This window comes from Plasmodium gallinaceum (genome assembly GCF_900005855.1).
Source record: "Plasmodium gallinaceum strain 8A genome assembly, contig: PGAL8A_v1_152, whole genome shotgun sequence".
Lineage (NCBI taxonomy): Eukaryota > Apicomplexa > Aconoidasida > Haemosporida > Plasmodiidae > Plasmodium > Plasmodium gallinaceum.
This window is the reverse complement of record NW_021628316.1, coordinates 960,071-978,719: the sequence shown is the minus strand read 5'-3', so window position 1 is coordinate 978,719 and position 18,649 is coordinate 960,071. Positions and strand designations below refer to the sequence as shown.

Here is an 18,649-nt window from a genome sequence, read left to right as displayed (position 1 = left end):
TAAGATTAACTTTAAAAATTTTTTTTTTTTTTTTTTTTTTTTTTTTTTGCATATATGCATTAAAGAATAATTATCATATAAAAATATAAAAGAAAATTTTACTTTAAAAAAAAGAATCACTTATATAACATTTCATATACATACTATTATATTTTTTTTCATAAAAATAAATAAAAGAATATATATAGTATAAAATGAAAAATATATATATATATATACATAAAAGAAACTAAAGAAAATCTCTTTTTATATATAATATAGGACGTATTTGATTTATAATATTTATAATTTTTTTTTCATACTTTAAATTTTAATTTTTTGTTTTGACGAAGGATTTCAACATCTATGAATCGATCACTTGTACTATTTAGAATTTCATGAACCTAGAAAAATATAATTATTGAAATTTAAAAAAAATTAATAAAAATTATAATATATATATATATATATTGAAATAAATATAGATATATGAACGTTATTATATTAAAAAATATAAAAAATATGGAATTATTATTTTTTTTTTAATTTTTGATAACCTCACAAATATTCTTTATATTTTTGTTGTTAATACTGAAGAGGACATCTTCTCTTTTTAAACCTGAGATTTCTGCAGGTGAGTTACTCAAAATATCATATATTTTTAATTCTTAAAAAAAAAAAAAAAAAATTCCAATGTCAAAAACTTGAATCAAATTTTAACAATAATGAATAAAATAAAAGGCATAATATATTTAATATAATAAACATATTATTACACAAATATAAGAAAAAATTAAACTTGCCTTTTTTGGAACTTGAGGAATTTCTTATATTAAATTCTTTTTCTTTTAATATAATTCCTAATATTTAATCAATAATAAAATTTTTATTAATTTTAAAATCAATTTAAAGAGTTTTGACTATTTAAATATGTACCTAAAAAGGGTTCTTTATATGTTCCTTTATATTGCAAATATTCTGCTATATTTTTTAGAATATTTATTGGTAGTGCTAATCTAATTAAAAAGGATAAACACAGTAAAATAAATTACGATATTTTTTTTTTTTTACATTTTTTCTTGTTATCACCTTCTGTTAATTATCGTTCTTTTTTTTTTTTTTTTTTTTTTTTATTTTTAACATACCCATAATTATCTATCTTTTTTTGAATCATTCCTACCAGATTTCCATTTTGATCAATTAATGGTGAACCTGACATACCTTGAAGATTAATATTTAAAAAGTTTTAAAATATGGGAAATTACTTGTAATATTAAGTGAATTCTATTAAGAAAATATGAATTTTTTTATAATAATAACCATTATTGATAGGATTGCTTATTTGTATAAAAGGATATAAGCATGGTTGCTCTTTTTCACTAAAGTTAGTAAATTTCGAAAATGTTTGTTTAGGTTGATTAACTATACCAATACTACATGTTTCTCTATCAAAATTCTGAAATTATATTTGTAAAAATGAAAATTATTTTAATATTAAAAAAAAAAAAAAAAAAAGAAAAAAAAAATACCTGTATTTGGCCAAATGTAATTACAAGTTCTCCATGTTTTAAAGTTTCCCTTTTAGTATCTAGATTAATATTTAAAAATATTCATTAATAAAAAATAAATATTATTATTATTATTGTAATAAAACATATATATTTATTACCTAACGATATATGAGGAAATTTTTTCTTTGAAACTATTTTCATAACGCAAACATCTGATTCTAAAATATGCATGTGAATAAACAATGTTATTTTTATATAAGATCAAATTTTTTTCATTGTTTTTTTTTTTTTTATAAAAGTTTACCATTATGTAGTCCGGATACTTCAGCTAAATAAAAATCATCGCAATTTTTTATAATAAATGTACCTTCTTCTAAATGCTTTGAGAATTTTATTTGAAAATTTTAGATAAAATAAAAATTATTTTTTTATTCTATTCTTTTTTTTTTTTTTTTTTTGCTTTTGTTCTTACTGTTACATTATGTGCAGCTGTTAATACATATCCTTCAATTATTATAAAAAAAAGTTAAAAATTATATAGAAAACATAAATATTTAATTATAATTCATATACACATTAACTATTTATTTTACTACATTTCATTGAAAAAATATTTAATTTGATCAATTTATGTTTCTTTTATTTAATTTGGTTTTTTTTTTTTTTTTTTCTTTTTTTGTTCTAATTCTTTTACCCCTTTTATCGTAAATAAATCCTGAACCTAGAAATGTTAAATCGTCAATTTTAAAATTAAAGTCAAAAGAATTATTTCTTTTAGGAATTTTATAAATAGTAACAAAGCTATTAAATAAATGATTTGGAATAGAAAAATAGTAATTTAACTGTTTATTTTTGTATATAATTTTTTTTCTTAATATATATAGTACAAGATTGAAGCAGTTGTAAAAAAATAAATAAAAATGAACTAATGTAAAGATAAGAAATCTTAGGGAACATTTAAAATAATAAAGAAGAATTTTAATTGCTAAATATTCATACTCAAGTAATTTAAAAAAATTATTTTTCTTATTTTCTTTCAATGTTGTATTTTTATCTAATGTGTCATTATCTGAAAGGATACAATTATTATTTTCACAATGTGATAGAGGAATATTTTTTAATGAAAAATTATACAAGCGAAGATAATCCATCTTATTTTTTACACTAATCATAGTATAATTATAACTATTTAAAAAATGATTTATAAAATTTTGCATATAAAATTCTCGAAGAAAGTGGGAATTATTCCATACTATTTTTGTTTTACAATAAATTACCCATAGGTATATTTTTTTCATTTTATAAAAATTGAAAAAAAATTAAAAAATGATTTTAAAATCATAAAAATTGTGGTGTAAAATAATGTTTTAAAAAAGATAAAGTAATTTAACAAAAATGTATGATAATGATTGAAAACTTAAAAAAAAAAAAAAAAAAAAAAGATGACTTGTAGTAACGTAAATAAATTAAAAAAATGTGTTCAACAAATTTATGAAAAAAAATTGAATACACAATGAACTTAAGATATATTTCATTAGATTTTCATATTATTTATTTTTTTTATTATTTTTTTCTTTTTTTTTTTTTTGCTTAATAAACAGTATTATAATAATTACTTTATATAAAAATATTATTTTTTTTACATATAAAATATTCATAATTTTAATTATTCTATTATAAATTATGTAAATATTTTTATAGATTTAAAATATAATATAAATTATGTTAAAAACATTTTTTTTTTTTTTTACTATATTTTTGGAAATGTAAGTTTTAATTAATATATATTCAAGTATTTTTCTTATTTTCATTTTTAAAATTATAAAAATCTACAAATAATTGGTATATAAATTTTTACTTAATAGAAGATTTGATGAACTCTATAACTAAATTTTTTAATAAGCAAAATAAATAAAATAAAATAAAATAAAATAAAATAATGTAAATGACATATGTTTTATAAATATATGAACTTAGATAAATACAAGATAAGTATTTTTTTTTTTTTTTTTATTACATGTTATAATGTATTTAAGTTGCTATCATAAGTAACGAATGGATCTGCAACTTTTTTGTTACGATTAGTTATTAAGAAGTATATCATAATAGTAAAAATTGTAATTATTATACAGAAGAAAATCATCGATGTATAAGTAAAAATAATTAAAGGTTCAATTTCATCTTCAATTTTACATTCCCCATTGTTACAGGGTACAACAATATGTGCAATGTTGTTCAAATCATACCCATTCATCAATCTATATCCATGACCGCATTTAGATGAACAAGAAGAATTATCAAAAAAATCTTTGCATTTATCATTATTGCATGAATCTCTACAGGGATAATCTAATTGAAGATCAATATTTTTTTCATCGTTCATTTCTATACTTAATCCTTGTAATTGATCATTACCAATGTAATCATGTTCTACACCATTTAACATTTTATTTAAATTTTTTTCTATATCATCTTTCATTTGTTTATTTATTATACCTTTTTTAATATCATCCAAACTTTGACCTACATCACGAAATTCAATAATTATAAGGGCAATATAAATTTGTACATTATTATCTTCATAATACATAGGACAAAAAAATTTAAAATTTTGTGCATTTCCTTTAGGGAATGTGTATTTATATATATCTCCTATTTTCTCAAAATTAAGTGGGCAATTATCATTAAAAAAATAAAGTGGTTTATTTAAGAGTTGCGCTAATATATATAAAGTATAACCTGGATATCCCATAATATAAAATGAATTTTGTCCAACGTTTACATTTGGTGTCAATTTATTAAATAAGTCAAGAATTATATCGGTAGATGATGGTGAATTATAAGTTGGATTTTTGTCAACTGAAATTTCTACTATTCCCCTATGAGTTAATAATTTATTATCATCTCTATTTTCAAAGATGCAATAAAATAATGTAGGTTTTTCTACTTCATTAATTTTTAAAATAGATGTATTATTATCATTATTAAATGTTATTTGTGTTTCAGATAACTCAATTTGATTTTTCTTAAATATGCTATATATAGATTTTCTACTATCTCCTGATGGTTCTAGAGAAATCTCATCAAAGCATTTTGTTATTATATGAAAGTCCTCATATCCTTTCTCATATTTTGGTATAATTATTCCAATAGTATCACCACGACTTAATTTATGATAACAAATTACATCTTCACTTTTATTTATATTAATACCCAAATTATATTTTTCAGATGTGAAATCACATATATAACCAGTATTTTCAACAGAAGAACAAAAAAAAAAATAAAAAAAAAATAAAAAACAAAGTATATACATATTGTTTTAAAATTAAAATACAAAAATAAGATAACATATAATGAAAGAATATTTGTACATAGAAATGTATTTAAACTTTATTAAAGAATACAAAATTAAAAAAATAATGAGATAAATTACATAAAAATGTTTAACATATATATAAAGAGAAAAAATTCTTTCAAAGAGTTAATATATTAAATTATTAAAAAATAAAATTAATACGGACGGAAAAAAAAAAAATAAAATTTAAATTTGTTTTTATTTCATATATATCAATATATATATATATATAATAAATATATTAATTGTTATAAAAATATGATTAATTATGAATAATATTATTAAAATTTTTTTAGTGTGTAAAAAAAAAAAAAAATTGTAATGTTAAATATTTAAATTTGATAAGTCTTATCTTTTTTACATGCAACAATTTATGCAACAATTGTGTAGAATATAGAAAAGTTCTATGTTTAAATTTTTTTTTCAGTCAAAATGCATTTTTTATTTTAAAAAAATGAAGAAAAAGATCAGAATTTTTGTTTTTAATTGATGTTTGAAAATTGTGTAAAAATAAAAAATATAAAATGTCTCAAAAATTACGATATATTATTTTTTAAAAATAAGACAATTTATTATATTAAATATTTTCAAGTTAAAAAATTTGTTTATACTTCATTTTGTCAAGCACTTAAAAAAAAAAAAAAAAAAAAAAAGTTTTTCCTTAAATTAAATAAATAATTTTTCTATATATATAAGATCAAGTTAATAAAATAAAATAATTAAGATTTATTTTAATGAAGGTTTTCTTAAAAATAAGAGAATAACCAAATTATCAGTATAACAAAAAAAAAAATAAAAATTATTTAAAAATATATTATTTCAGGAAAAAAAATTTTGAGTATTTTTTTTTATGCTTGAAAAATATTTGCCGTCTATATCAGCTCATATTGTCAATTATTGTTCACTATTTGTAATATTGATAATAATATGTAAATAATTATAATAAATTTTTTTTTTTTTTTTTTTATTTTTTTGTCTCCAGTTTCTAATATTTTTTATCAAAGTTAAGGATGAAAGTGAAATAAAAAAAAACATAAAATATCATGAATTATTAATAAATATATATCAATGAAAAATATTTTTTTTTCTTGTTAAAATTGTTCTTAATAAATAAGTGTATATTTATTTATGGGTAAAAAACATGTCCTATAAAAATAACAATTTAAAGTTGACAAAAATCTAAAGTTACTATTTGATAGAATAATAAAAAAAAAAATTATGATAAAAATAAAAAAAAAAAGGAAAAAAAATAATCGGCCACTTAATCAAAGTGAATATATATATATAAAGGCTTCATATTATTTAGTCATATTGCTTTTTTTTATAATTACATTTATTACTATATATATATATATATATATATATATATATAGATAGTAAATAATGTTTTATTAAAATTATAAATGTTCCTTTTAGAATTTCAATTATTAAATTATAAATTGTAATGAGATTTTTTGAAATGATATAAAAAAAAAAAAAAATAAATAGTAAAAATGTTAGTACATATATATATGCATATTATTATATTGCTACGAATATGTATATTCAAAAGAATTTAAAAAAAAAAAAAAAAATATATATATATATATATATATAATAATTTACTATTTAACATTTTAAAAGTTTTTTTTTTAATTATTTTTATTATAAATTCATTTTTACAATTTTCATATTGTTTTATATATTAATATACGTACAATTTTAATATATTTATATATGTTAATATTATTATGTAAATAATAGAAATGGTAAATATTATAATTTCTTTTTTTTTCTTTTTAATCAAATGTAAAATCTTTGTTTAAAACAGCATCATCACTGTTTGTGAAGACGTTATTTAAAGGTAATGGAGCATTATTTAATTCATTATTAATAACAAATGGGAAATATTTATATAATATTTTCCAAGCTTTATTGCAAATATTGTCAACTTTTCTATCTTGTAAAGCATCAATTTTATGAACACTATCACATTCTTCAAATAGATGTACATATGGATTAGCTGGTAGATTATCTCTTAATTTTTTATTTTCACCCATTTCTAAAATATTTTCTAAACCTTCTAATGTAACAGAAATAATGTTAGCATCTTCTACATCTAATAAATTAGATAATGAATGTATAGCACCACATTCTACAAGGTATTCTATTTGTGATTCAGATCCACCTGAAGAAGCATTGGAAATAGCCCATGCAGCTTCTTTTCTAACTTCAAAATCTTCTTTCATTAAAATATTAATAAGTTGAGGGATAACATTATTATCAATAACTGCTTGAATTTGAGAAATATTTCCAGCGGTAATATTTGATAATGCCCAACAGGCCTCTTTTTTGATACTTTTTTTTGAAGAATTAAGTAAACATGATAACTTTTGAACTGCACCTAATTTAACAACCACATCAGTTTGTAAATCATCTCCTGTAACAATATTTCCTACTGTTCTTAATGCTGGTGTTTGAACTAAAAACGAACAATGACTAAGCAATTCTACTACTCTTTCTGCTACACCTGCATCTAAAACTGCATTAATATTTTCATTTGACCCATCTGACAAATAAGAAAGAGTCCAACAAGCATCTGTTAATATTTCCTCATCATCATTATAAATTAAGGCAGCTAAAGTTGGTAAAGCCTTTGAGACAATTTCAAATTTTGGTGCAGGTTTTCCTCTACATAAATTTGATAAAGTCCACGCAGCATTTCTTATTAAAGTTCTTTTATGACTAGTTCTTAAAATTTTTAATAATAATGGTAATGAATTTTGATTTAAAACGTATTCTCTACATTCAGCTGAATCTCCTGCAATATTTCCTAATGCCCAAACTGCTTGTTCACATACATCTTCTTTTTCACTATTTAATAATCTTACAAGATGTGGTACTGCATTATTATCAATTACTACTTTTGTTTGCTCTTGAGATCCAGAAGCAATATTTGTTAATACCCATGCTGCTTCAAACTGCAAGTCTGTTTTATCATCATATTTTAAAAATTCTACTATGTATGGGACTACTCCTGAATTTATTACTTCTTGTATTGGTGGTCCCTTTTCAATAGATAATAATTTTCTTAACTCTCTTGTACTATTTAATTGTGTTACATATTCAGATGATCTTACACCTATAGCTAACGTTGGTATTTTTTTTAACATTTCTAATGTATTTGAACTGTTATTAGATGAAGTGTTACATATGGATTCATTAGTTGAATCATCTTGATTAGTTTTTAAATAATTTAAATTAAATGGATTGTCTTCAAAGCCTGTATTAGCCATTATCATGGCTCTTTTACTTTCTAATTGACATTCTCTTTGTTGTTTTCTTATTTGAACTACTAAATCTTCTCTTTTTCTTCTTGTGTCATCACAATTTTTTTTAAACTCTTTTCTTCTTGCTTCAATTCTCCTATCCATTTTTTTCAGTTTATTATTTATTCAGAAGATAAAAAAAAAAAAAATGCATAAGATTAATACCAAATATCAGTGCAATAAAGATATTCAAACATGTAAAAGATAATGAAAAAATATAATATTACTTAATTTAAAAAATTTATATTCATATATACATACTTATATATATGTTCTTTTATTTTTTTAAAAATTTGAATTTATATACAAAGTTCTTTTCTTTTTTTACTTAAAAACATATTTTATTAGAAAAAAGAAAAAATTTCTTCTGAATTTTCGAAACATATATAATTTTTAAAAACACAAATGATTCTTCTATTTTTTTTTATTTATACATTTTTTTTTTTAAATAAAATTTTTACTTTTTTTTTTTTTTTTTTTTTTGTTTATGATGTACATTCCATTTTTTTTTAATAATTTGCTTTTATATTTTATTATAAAAATATAGTTTTTTCATTCAAAAGTAAATTACATAATAAAATAAATTTTATATTTTAAATATTTTTATCTTTTTTTTTTATATATTATATATAAATTTATATATTTTTATTTTAAACTGTGACATATTTTTTAAGATTAAATTTTTTTTTTTTTTTTTTATTTTTAAGTTTATATATATAAATGAAAACTAAACAAATAATCTTGACCAACATGTACAAAAAATTATCTACTTTTAAATAAAATTGTCAAATATACATTTTTTTATATTAAGGAATTTATTTTTTTTTTTTTTTGTTAATTATAATGATAAAAATTCCATATAAAATATGCCATAAGAATTAGATATTTTTTCAATATTGGTTATAAGATGTTCAATATATATTGTCCATTTTTTTTTTTTATGTATCATTAACTTTTATTGTATATATATATATATATATTCCCTTTCAAAAAAAAAATAAATATAACTTTTAATGATTTTAAACATATGAAAAATGTGATAAAAAATATGTTAGAAAATGTAAATAAAAAATTATGCAAATAATAATAAATAGTATCTGTGAGAAAATATTAAATTTCAAATAATTCTCTAATTATTTTTTTCTTTTTTATATAAATTTTTTATATATATTAATTCATATAAAAATTTTTATCGAAGATAAACTTAATTCTTCAATTATTCTTTGTATAATAAGCATATGATGAAATATAAAAAGATCTATAAAATTAAGACATATTTTTAAATGGAAAAAAAAAGTAGAGAAAAGTAACTTCTCTAAAAAAAGAAATATTTAAATGATTTTCTCTACTAATTACAGTTTAATAAAAAAAAAAATTACATATATATATATATATATTTTTTTTTTGAAATAATATTGATGTAAATGAATACTTTGGAATAAATATACTTAGTTTTTATTTTTTTTTGTCTACAGTTTTTATTAGATATCTTTTTATAAAAATAAATTTAATATATAAAAGTAAATAAAAAGAATATTTACCTTTTTTTTATCATTTTTTATCAGTAAAAATAGTGATACAAAATAAAATGAAAAAAAAAAAGGAAAAAAAAAAAAAAAGCTTCTCATTAAAAAAAAAGAAGTAAAATTCTTCAAAATTAAAATTATTCTCTCGGAAAAGTTGTATTAATAACCACTCTTTTTTACCATATATGAAAAATATACTTAGAATTTATTTTTTCTTTTTTTATCCTTAAACAAAATATGCAACAAGCTTCACTTTTCATACTTCAAATATAAATATGAATATGTCTACATAAGCCAGAGAATAAAAAATAATTTCAATATTCATATTATTTCCTTAAAAAAATAATTAAAAAAGTGTTTTAAAAATACAAAAACTGTTCTAATTTATTTATAATTAAAAACAAATTCAAAAAAATATATATATTTAGATAATTTCTAAATAAAGTGTTTATTTTTTTTTATTTACATTATTTTATGTTATTTTAATAAAAACAGAAGTTATTAATGAACTTTTATTACTTCTTTTTTTCTTTATAAAATTAAAAATATATATTATATATGGATTATGGAAATGTTTTTTTTTTCTTAAATATTTCTTTTTTTTTTTTTTTTTGTTTTTCTAATAAAAAGTATTAATAAATTTTAATATAATTTTCATAATTTATTATTTTTTTTTAATCATAATATGAATAAGAATTTAACTATTTTGTTTTCGTTAAGTGAGCATTTTTTTTTTTTTTTTTTTTTTTTTATGAAGGCAAGAGTCTTTAGAATTACAAGTTGAATTATATTCATAATTAGAATTATAATTTACATTCCTCCTATTTTTTTTTTTTTGTTTCATATGGCTACTTTTTATAATATTTATGTTCATTTTTATGTTTATGATATTTATTTTTAACATTATATTCCACAGAATGGTTATTTCTATCAGAACTAACGTTTAAACTATGTCTTTTTCTTTCTTTATTTTTTTCGTTTCTTCTAGAATTATGATAATCATTATTATATTTTTTCATATCTGCATGTTTTCTTTTTTTATTTTTCTTATAATAATGATCTTTGTCTTCATTTATTTTCTCTCTATTATTCAATTTCTTATTATCTTCATTAGATGTTAATTTTTTTTTATATGAACTCAAATATTTATACTCTTCTTTTTCTTCCTTTTTATTTTCTCTATTATGATATTTATTTTCTTTTTTGTCATAATTTTTATCATTTTTACCATAATAATTTTTGGGAATTATTAATGTATCACCATATTTTTTTTCTTTATTTCTGCTATATTCCTTTTCATAGTACTTATCATATGTTTCTATATCGCTACTATATCTTTTTTTACTATTATTTTCATATAATTTTTCTCCACTATGCTTTTCTTTTTCTTTATATTTACGTGATTTATCATCTACATTATGTTTTTTTTCACTTCTGTGTTCATATGATTTATCTTCATGGTATCTTTTTTTTTTCTCCTTCAGCCTATATGATTCATCTTTGTTATATTTAGTTTTTTTGTCTTTACATTTATATGATTCATTTTTATTATATTTTGACCTTTCATCGTGTTTATATGACTCACTTCTGTTATTTTTATTTTTTTCATCTTTATTTTTATATGATTCATTTTTACTGTATTTTGATTTTTTATTGTACTCATATGAATCACTTTTATTATATATTTTTCCTTCTTTATATTCATATGATTCACTTCTGTTATTTTTATATTTTTCATCTTTATATTTATACAGTTCATTTTTATTACATTTTGATTTTTCTTCATGTTCATATGATTCACTTCTATTATTTTTATTTTTTTCATCTTTATATCTATATAATTCATTTTTATTGTATTTTGATTTTTCATTATATTCGTATGATTCACTTTTATTATATATTTTTCCTTCTTTATATTCATATGATTCACTTCTGTTATTTTTATTTTTTCCATCTTTGTATTTATATAGTTCATTTTTATTATATTTTGATTTTACTTTGTGTTCATATGATTCACTTCTGTTATATTTATTTTTTTCACCTTTATATAATTCATTTTTATTGTATTTTGATTTTTCACTGTGTTCGTATGATTTACTTCTACTATATTTTTTTTTATCTTTATGTAATTTTTCTTCATCACTACAAAATTGTTCAGATTGTTTTCCTCTTTCCTTTGAGTAATATTTTTTCTCATCTTTATCAGAATACCTTTCACAACTTTCTTTATATTTTTCTTCTTCATCTCTGTTAGAATAATTTTTTTGTTTTTTGTCATACCAAAATTTTTCTTTATAATATTTGATATCATCTTCATTAAGTTTCCTTTTTTTATCATAATTTTTAGTTTCTTTTTCTTTATATTTAATATTTCCTTCTTTGTTGTACAAAGAATTAAGAGATGTTTTATAACTTTTTTTTTGTGTTTTGTAATTATAACTTAATTCGCTTTCACTTTTTCTTTCGTATTTACATTTATTTTTTTGGTGACTATAAGAGTCTGAACTTTCATCATTTCTATCCCTTTCATTATGATTTTGAGTTTTTGAATAGTTATTCTGGTGATCGTTCTCCTTTGTTTCTTCTTCTTTCTTAAAAATTGAATCATCTTTGTTATCATTAGAATTGTACTTATTATTTTTATCTGTTTTTGTAGAGTCTTCTGGTAATATATTAAATTTATTATGTGGACTTTTAATATAACTATTTTTATGTTTTTTTTCAAGACTAAGAGAATGACTACACTCTTTATCAGATTCATTTTTTAATACATCATCACTTTTTCTTTTTGACTCATTTGATAAATATTTATTTTTGTTATTAATGTTTTTTTTTATATTTTTATAAGTTTTTTTATCACTATAACTATTATTATTATTATTATTATTATTCTTTCTATAAAAAAGCATTTTAGAAGATTTTATGTTGTAATTATTATATTTATATTTATAGGAATCTTTTCTATGCTTTTGATTGCGATAATTTTTATTATCTTTATATTTTAAATAGAATTTTTTTTTGTTTTCATTTTCATATTTGTTATATTTCAAGCTATTTCTTTCGTTCGATCTAATCTCAAATTCTCTTATATCATTATCACTTTCATATTTAAATATTCTTATGTTATCATCATTGTTTTGATCATTATTTGAATTTTTATAATCAGATTGTTTTTTATCATCATTATTAAAAACATTTTTAATTGCATTTCTGGTATAATTATTTTTATATTTTGATAAAGATTGGCAAAAATCAACATGTATTCTTCTATCGTCAATAATAACATTATCCATTTCAAAATAGGCATTTAAACAATCTTCCTTTTTTTCAAATTCAATGAAGGCATACTGAAGTGAATTATTAGTAACTTTATCTTTGATAATTTTGCAAGATTTTATTATTCCGAATCTTGAAAAAATTATTTTTAAATCTTCTTCTTCTGTTATAGGGTTTAATTTACATACAAATAAAATATTTTCTGGAGGTTTTAGATCAGCATCTGGTATGTCACCTAATATTTCTAATGTAAGTGCACTTGCTTTGGCATCTTTATCTTTTAATTCTTCAGTAGCTTTTATCTCACTCTCTAATTCATTATTTTTTTTATTGTTTTCATTATCTTCTTTTTTATTTTCATTTTCTTGTATTTGATCTTTTTTAACTTCACTTTCATTAAAATTATCACATATATTTATCAATTTTTGCTTATCATTTCCATCATTAAATTTGTTTTGTGTTGTTTTATTTTTATTACTTAATTCTATATTACCATTTGTCCCTGATAAAATGCTTTTATCCATTAATTTGTCTTCAATTAATGAAGAATTTGTTACTTTTTTCATATTATATATATATATCTGTAAAAAAATAAAATATAAATATTTTTTTTTATTTTACTTTTAAAAATATTTACATAAAATATTATAAATAGTCCCAAACATTTTTTTTTTTTAAATCAAATGTTCAATGAATATAAATTCTAAAGACTAAATAATGTATCTAAAATAAAGTCTTAAACCTTTTTAAAATTACATAAATATAGAAGCTAAAGATAGTTTCTTTTTTCTTTCTTTTTTTTTTTTTTTTTTTTTTTTTTTTTAACATTAAGGTGCTCTTAATATAAATTTATGATTATTACTTTAAATATTTTATATATAACTTTATAATTTTTAACCTTTCTTGTAGTGAAAAAATATATATATATTGCTATTGTTATTACTATTTTATTAGTGTTTTTTTTTTTTTTTTTTTTTTTTTTTTTTAACATTAAGGTGCTCTTAATATAAATTTATGATTATTACTTTAAATATTTTATATATAACTTTATAATTTTTAACCTTTCTTGTAGTGAAAAAATATATATATATTGCTATTGTTATTACTATTTTATTAGTGTTTTTTTTTTTTTTTTTTTATTTCTTATTTTTTTCTATAAATGTAAAAAATATATTTTTTTCCTTCTTTTTATATAATAAAAGTTAAATTTTTTTTTTTTTTATAAAAATACATAAATAACATTTTTATTACAATTATTGATATTATTATTATTATTGTTGCTGCTAAATTTATATACTCTAAAACTACATATATTACGACCAAATTCTCTTTTTATTAATGTAATAATTTTTTTATCTCGTTTAACAAAATTTAAGCTGTTATAAGTTTATTTAATTGAATAGTTGAACAAATGGTATTGCAATATGTAGTTATATTTTTATAAAATTAAAAAAAAATTATTTTTAAAAAATTATAAAATCTTAATTCAATAAATTTTTTTTTATTTTTTTTTTTTTTAAAGTGCAAAAATGTTAATATATATATTTTAAACAAAAATATATGTACTTTTTCAGTGAAGATTTTATGATATGTAGAATATAATATTATTATTTCCTTTAAAAAGAAAACTTTTTTAACTATTGGTTACACGTATGTATATTTTATATTAGAGATTATCTTTCATACTGAAAAATATACAATTTATTTATTTTTAAAATTGTAGAATTTTAATAAAAAAAAAGAAATATTCTACAATTTATAGACAATTTTATAAATTTTAATTTTTTTTTTTTTTTTTTTTTATATAACTTATGAAATTTAAAAAAAATATTATGAAAAACAAATGAATAATGTTTATAAATATGTAAATATGTATATTTAAAACTATATTTAATTTTTAAGGTATTTTTTTTTTTTCCTTTATAAATCATGATGCATACTAAAAAAAAAAAAAATATATATAATAAAATATACACTTTTTCTAACTATAATTTTATACATATATATATTCAGAAGTATTAAAAAAAGATGAACAAAAAAGTTATATTAAATATGGATTTTGAACATTATGTATAATTTTAAGAAAAAAATGACAAAATGTGGTACACATATATACTTTTTAGTAAATTTTCATAAAAAAAATAAGCATTTTACCAAATGATATAATGTGAAAAATATAAAATTAATTATTGAAAAAAAAAAATAAAATAAATATAAAATATAAAATATTTTTTATATTATTTATTTAATATTTTTCTTTCTTATATTAATAACAAGCTATATTATTTATTTTCTGTTTTTCGTAAAATAATTCCCTTTAGCTATTAAATTTATGATTACATTATGAAAAAAAAAAAAATGAATAAGATATTTATTTTAATCTTTAAAATTTATTATTTTAATATGATATAAATATCATATTATCAAAAGATACTTCAGGGAGGTGATATATTTAAATTTTCCATTTATAAAATATATGTATTTTATTTATATTTTCCATTTATTATTTTTAATATTAAAATAATCTACATCCTTACTATATATGTAATTTACTTTTGATGATAATAATAATTACAAATTTTTCTTATTTTTTTTTTTATAAATTTTGTGCTTTTTCCTCTACTTTATTTTCAATAAAATTAAAAGATTCTTTTACGCAATTTTTTATTCTTCTGTTATATTCAATTCTATTCTCAACAAATAAAAGAGCAGCTTCTTGATTAGCTGGACTGTTGGGATTAGGATCACTTAATAATGATTGAATTGATGTTAAAATTGCAGATATATCATAAATTGGACTCCAATGTTTTTGAAGTATATCAATACAAATGTTTCCGTCCATATATATATTGGGATGAAACATCTTTGTTAAAAATTTTACTTTAGGTGGTTTGTTTGGATATTCATTTCCAAATAAAAGTTCTAATTGAAATGTACCTATATTAACAAGAAAAAAAAAAAAAAAAGAAAAAAAAAAGACATTAAAATAAATAATATATGTGCTTTTAGTATAGTTTAAAAAAGATTAATTTAAATAGATTTTTTTAAATAAAATTGAACATAAAATATTTTAATACATATATATATAGGATGATTTTTTCAAATACATTTTATACTGTCATCTAATATAATTTTTCTTTTTTACCTCCTTCCCAAGGAGTATCAGTTGGACCAAATATAACTGCTCTCCATTTCATGATATCATTTCCTATCGGTGAACCACTAATACCATATGGTGAATCCATTTGAAGTTTCCTAAAATCACGTATTAATCTTTTTTTTGCTAAATTTGACATGATTTTAAAAGTAATTTATATATATATATATGTTTTAAATAAAAATCCCTTAAATTGTATAAAAATAAAGTTATATAAAAACTTATATATATCTAATCACTTAATAAAACCCCTATTTTTACTAATTTTTTTTTTAAATTACAATCTCAAAAAAACATTAAACACATGATTTCATAAAATATACGTAAAAATTGCAAATTATGAAAATTTTGAAAAGATACACATAAAAAAATAATGTAAATATAATATACATAAGTAATATATATATATACAGGAAAATAATATATAATAATTATAAAAGTATATATATAAAAAATATAAATATGTTTATCTGCTTTTTATATATAAGAAATTTTTAAACAAAGTAGAAAAATGTATAAAAAAAAACTTATATCAAAAAACTTAAAAAAAAAAAAAAAAAGAAACGCACAAAATACATATTTTATAAATGTATACAAATTCAATAAAAAAAGTATGTTATTTTAGGTGTTTCATATAACTTTTAAAAAAATTATAATCTAATTAATTATTATCAGTAAATGTACATATTTGATAGCTATTTTTTATATTCATAAAAAAATATTTGAAACAAATTTTTTATATAAAAACTTTCTTTTTATTTTTTTTTTATTTCTTGTTTTTTTTTTTTTTTTAATTAAATTTACTTTTATTATATGGTTATATTTCTTAATATTTATTTTTCTTTTAAATTTTGCATTTTTATATTTGAAGTTCATGGTCATTTTTTATTTTTTTATTTATCTTTTTTTTTTTTTTTTTTTTTTTTTTTTTTTTTTTTTTTTTTTATTTTTATTTTTGAAGAATTTTATTGAAAATGATTAAAATTTTATTTTTTCATAAATTTTAATAAAGCAAAATATTTTAGCATACAATTAACAAAATAATGATAATAAAAATATTAATAATTGTATATTTAAATATATAAATTAAAAGTATTTACATTTATAATTTTTTTTTTTTTTTTTATCTTCTTTATTTAGCTACCTATAAATATAAGAGTAAAATGAATTCAAGTAATATCGGCATTAACATTTATGATTAATGCTGTTAAGGAGTATTAATTATAATTATTTTATTATAAAATAACTTCCTTAAATTTTATTAAATTTTTATTTATAAATATAACCTAATATAGCTAAAAAACAAAGAAAAAATACACATTTGTATAAATGCATAAATGTAAGCACATAAATATACATATATATTAAATGATATAGATGCGGTGGCACATATAAAGAAAATTTAAGTGTGCTTCTGTAGACAATTTTTTTATAAAAACACCACCTTCCGTTTTAAATTTCAAATTTGTATCAAAAAAAAATATATATATGTATTTTTTTAAAATTTTGTAAATAAAAGAACAAAATGCCTAAATATTATTGTGAATATTGTGATATATATTTAACACACAGTTCACCAGTTGGTAGAAGACAACACATTCATGGAAGAAAACACATAAGTGCAAAAATAGAATATTTTCAAAATTTGTTGAGAGAAGAAGGTATTACACCTCAAAACTTTTTAGGTTTTTTGAATAATAGAAATTATAACAATTCAATGGTATATCCAATGATGAATTATATGCCTAATAATATAAATATGTATATGAAATATAATCAAATGAAAAGTTATCAACACCCTTTAAGAAATGTTAATACATTTCGTTTAAATGTACCTAATAATAAATATTCAAGAGTTGGTTATTTTCCACCTAATGCTGCAAAATGTCCACCTAATCAAGTACAAAATATAAATTATCCTAATAATAATAAATATCCTAATAATTCCCTTACCCACCCTAATATCATTAATGTAAATAACAAAAACAGTAATTATATAGGTAATAATCAACTTAGTAATAATCTAGATTTAAATGATACAAATAAAAACTCTATCACTAATACAACAGGAAACCCAACTTCCTTTAATGATAATAGTTGTCAAATTATGAACGAAAATAACTTGAATAATATAAATAATAATCTAAATAATGACAATAGTAATTTAAATAATGCAAATAATATATTAAACAATACAAACAATAATTTGTACAACGAAATTAATAATTTAAATAATACTACTAATAGTAACACAAATAACACATACAATAATCCAAATGACATAACTTATAACTTAAAGAATAATAACAATCATGGTATCCTAAATCAAAATGGTTTAAAAAGTAACTATAATCAAAAAGATATAAATCCTGAAGTAAACTCTGATAATAATTACACATATGAAAAAAATTTAAATAATTATAATAATGAAGTTAATCATCATTATAACAATGATAATGTAATAAATGAAAATGACAATAATGAATAAGTTTTTACAGTGTAAATTATAATTTTTTAAATTATAAATATTTTTT

General features: G+C 18.0%; 6 protein-coding genes across 6 annotated transcripts; 1 reads left to right on the top strand and 5 right to left on the bottom strand.

The window, feature by feature from the left end:
• Positions 1-296: 296 nt before the first annotated feature.
• Positions 297-2,788, bottom strand: PGAL8A_00523800 (trypsin-like serine protease, putative; the record flags this gene model as incomplete). The annotated part of the gene is made up of 11 exons (XM_028674073.1): positions 297-383; positions 537-646; positions 783-839; positions 916-995; positions 1,125-1,200; positions 1,300-1,435; positions 1,509-1,567; positions 1,649-1,708; positions 1,795-1,870; positions 1,963-1,994; positions 2,185-2,788. The coding sequence occupies 11 exons, from the start codon at positions 2,786-2,788 to the stop codon at positions 297-299; spliced, it is 1,377 nt and encodes a 458-aa protein (XP_028530463.1).
• A 722-nt stretch (positions 2,789-3,510) lies between these two features.
• SSP3 (sporozoite surface protein 3, putative) lies at positions 3,511-4,806 on the bottom strand (the record flags this gene model as incomplete). The annotated part of the gene is made up of 1 exon (XM_028674072.1): positions 3,511-4,806. The coding sequence occupies one exon, from the start codon at positions 4,804-4,806 to the stop codon at positions 3,511-3,513; it is 1,296 nt and encodes a 431-aa protein (XP_028530462.1).
• Positions 4,807-6,626: 1,820 nt separating this feature from the next.
• PGAL8A_00523600 (karyopherin alpha, putative) lies at positions 6,627-8,261 on the bottom strand (the record flags this gene model as incomplete). The annotated part of the gene is made up of 1 exon (XM_028674071.1): positions 6,627-8,261. The coding sequence occupies one exon, from the start codon at positions 8,259-8,261 to the stop codon at positions 6,627-6,629; it is 1,635 nt and encodes a 544-aa protein (XP_028530461.1).
• A 2,269-nt stretch (positions 8,262-10,530) lies between these two features.
• Positions 10,531-13,524, bottom strand: PGAL8A_00523500 (RNA-binding protein, putative; the record flags this gene model as incomplete). The annotated part of the gene is made up of 1 exon (XM_028674070.1): positions 10,531-13,524. One exon carries the CDS (start codon positions 13,522-13,524, stop codon positions 10,531-10,533), a length of 2,994 nt encoding a protein of 997 aa, XP_028530460.1.
• A 2,030-nt stretch (positions 13,525-15,554) lies between these two features.
• PGAL8A_00523400 (ubiquitin-conjugating enzyme, putative) lies at positions 15,555-16,254 on the bottom strand (the record flags this gene model as incomplete). The annotated part of the gene is made up of 2 exons (XM_028674069.1): positions 15,555-15,895; positions 16,104-16,254. 2 exons carry the CDS (start codon positions 16,252-16,254, stop codon positions 15,555-15,557), a joined length of 492 nt encoding a protein of 163 aa, XP_028530459.1.
• A 1,386-nt stretch (positions 16,255-17,640) lies between these two features.
• On the top strand, positions 17,641-18,603 carry PGAL8A_00523300 (RNA-binding protein (U1 snRNP-like), putative; the record flags this gene model as incomplete). The annotated part of the gene is made up of 1 exon (XM_028674068.1): positions 17,641-18,603. One exon carries the CDS (start codon positions 17,641-17,643, stop codon positions 18,601-18,603), a length of 963 nt encoding a protein of 320 aa, XP_028530458.1.
• Positions 18,604-18,649: the final 46 nt, after the last annotated feature.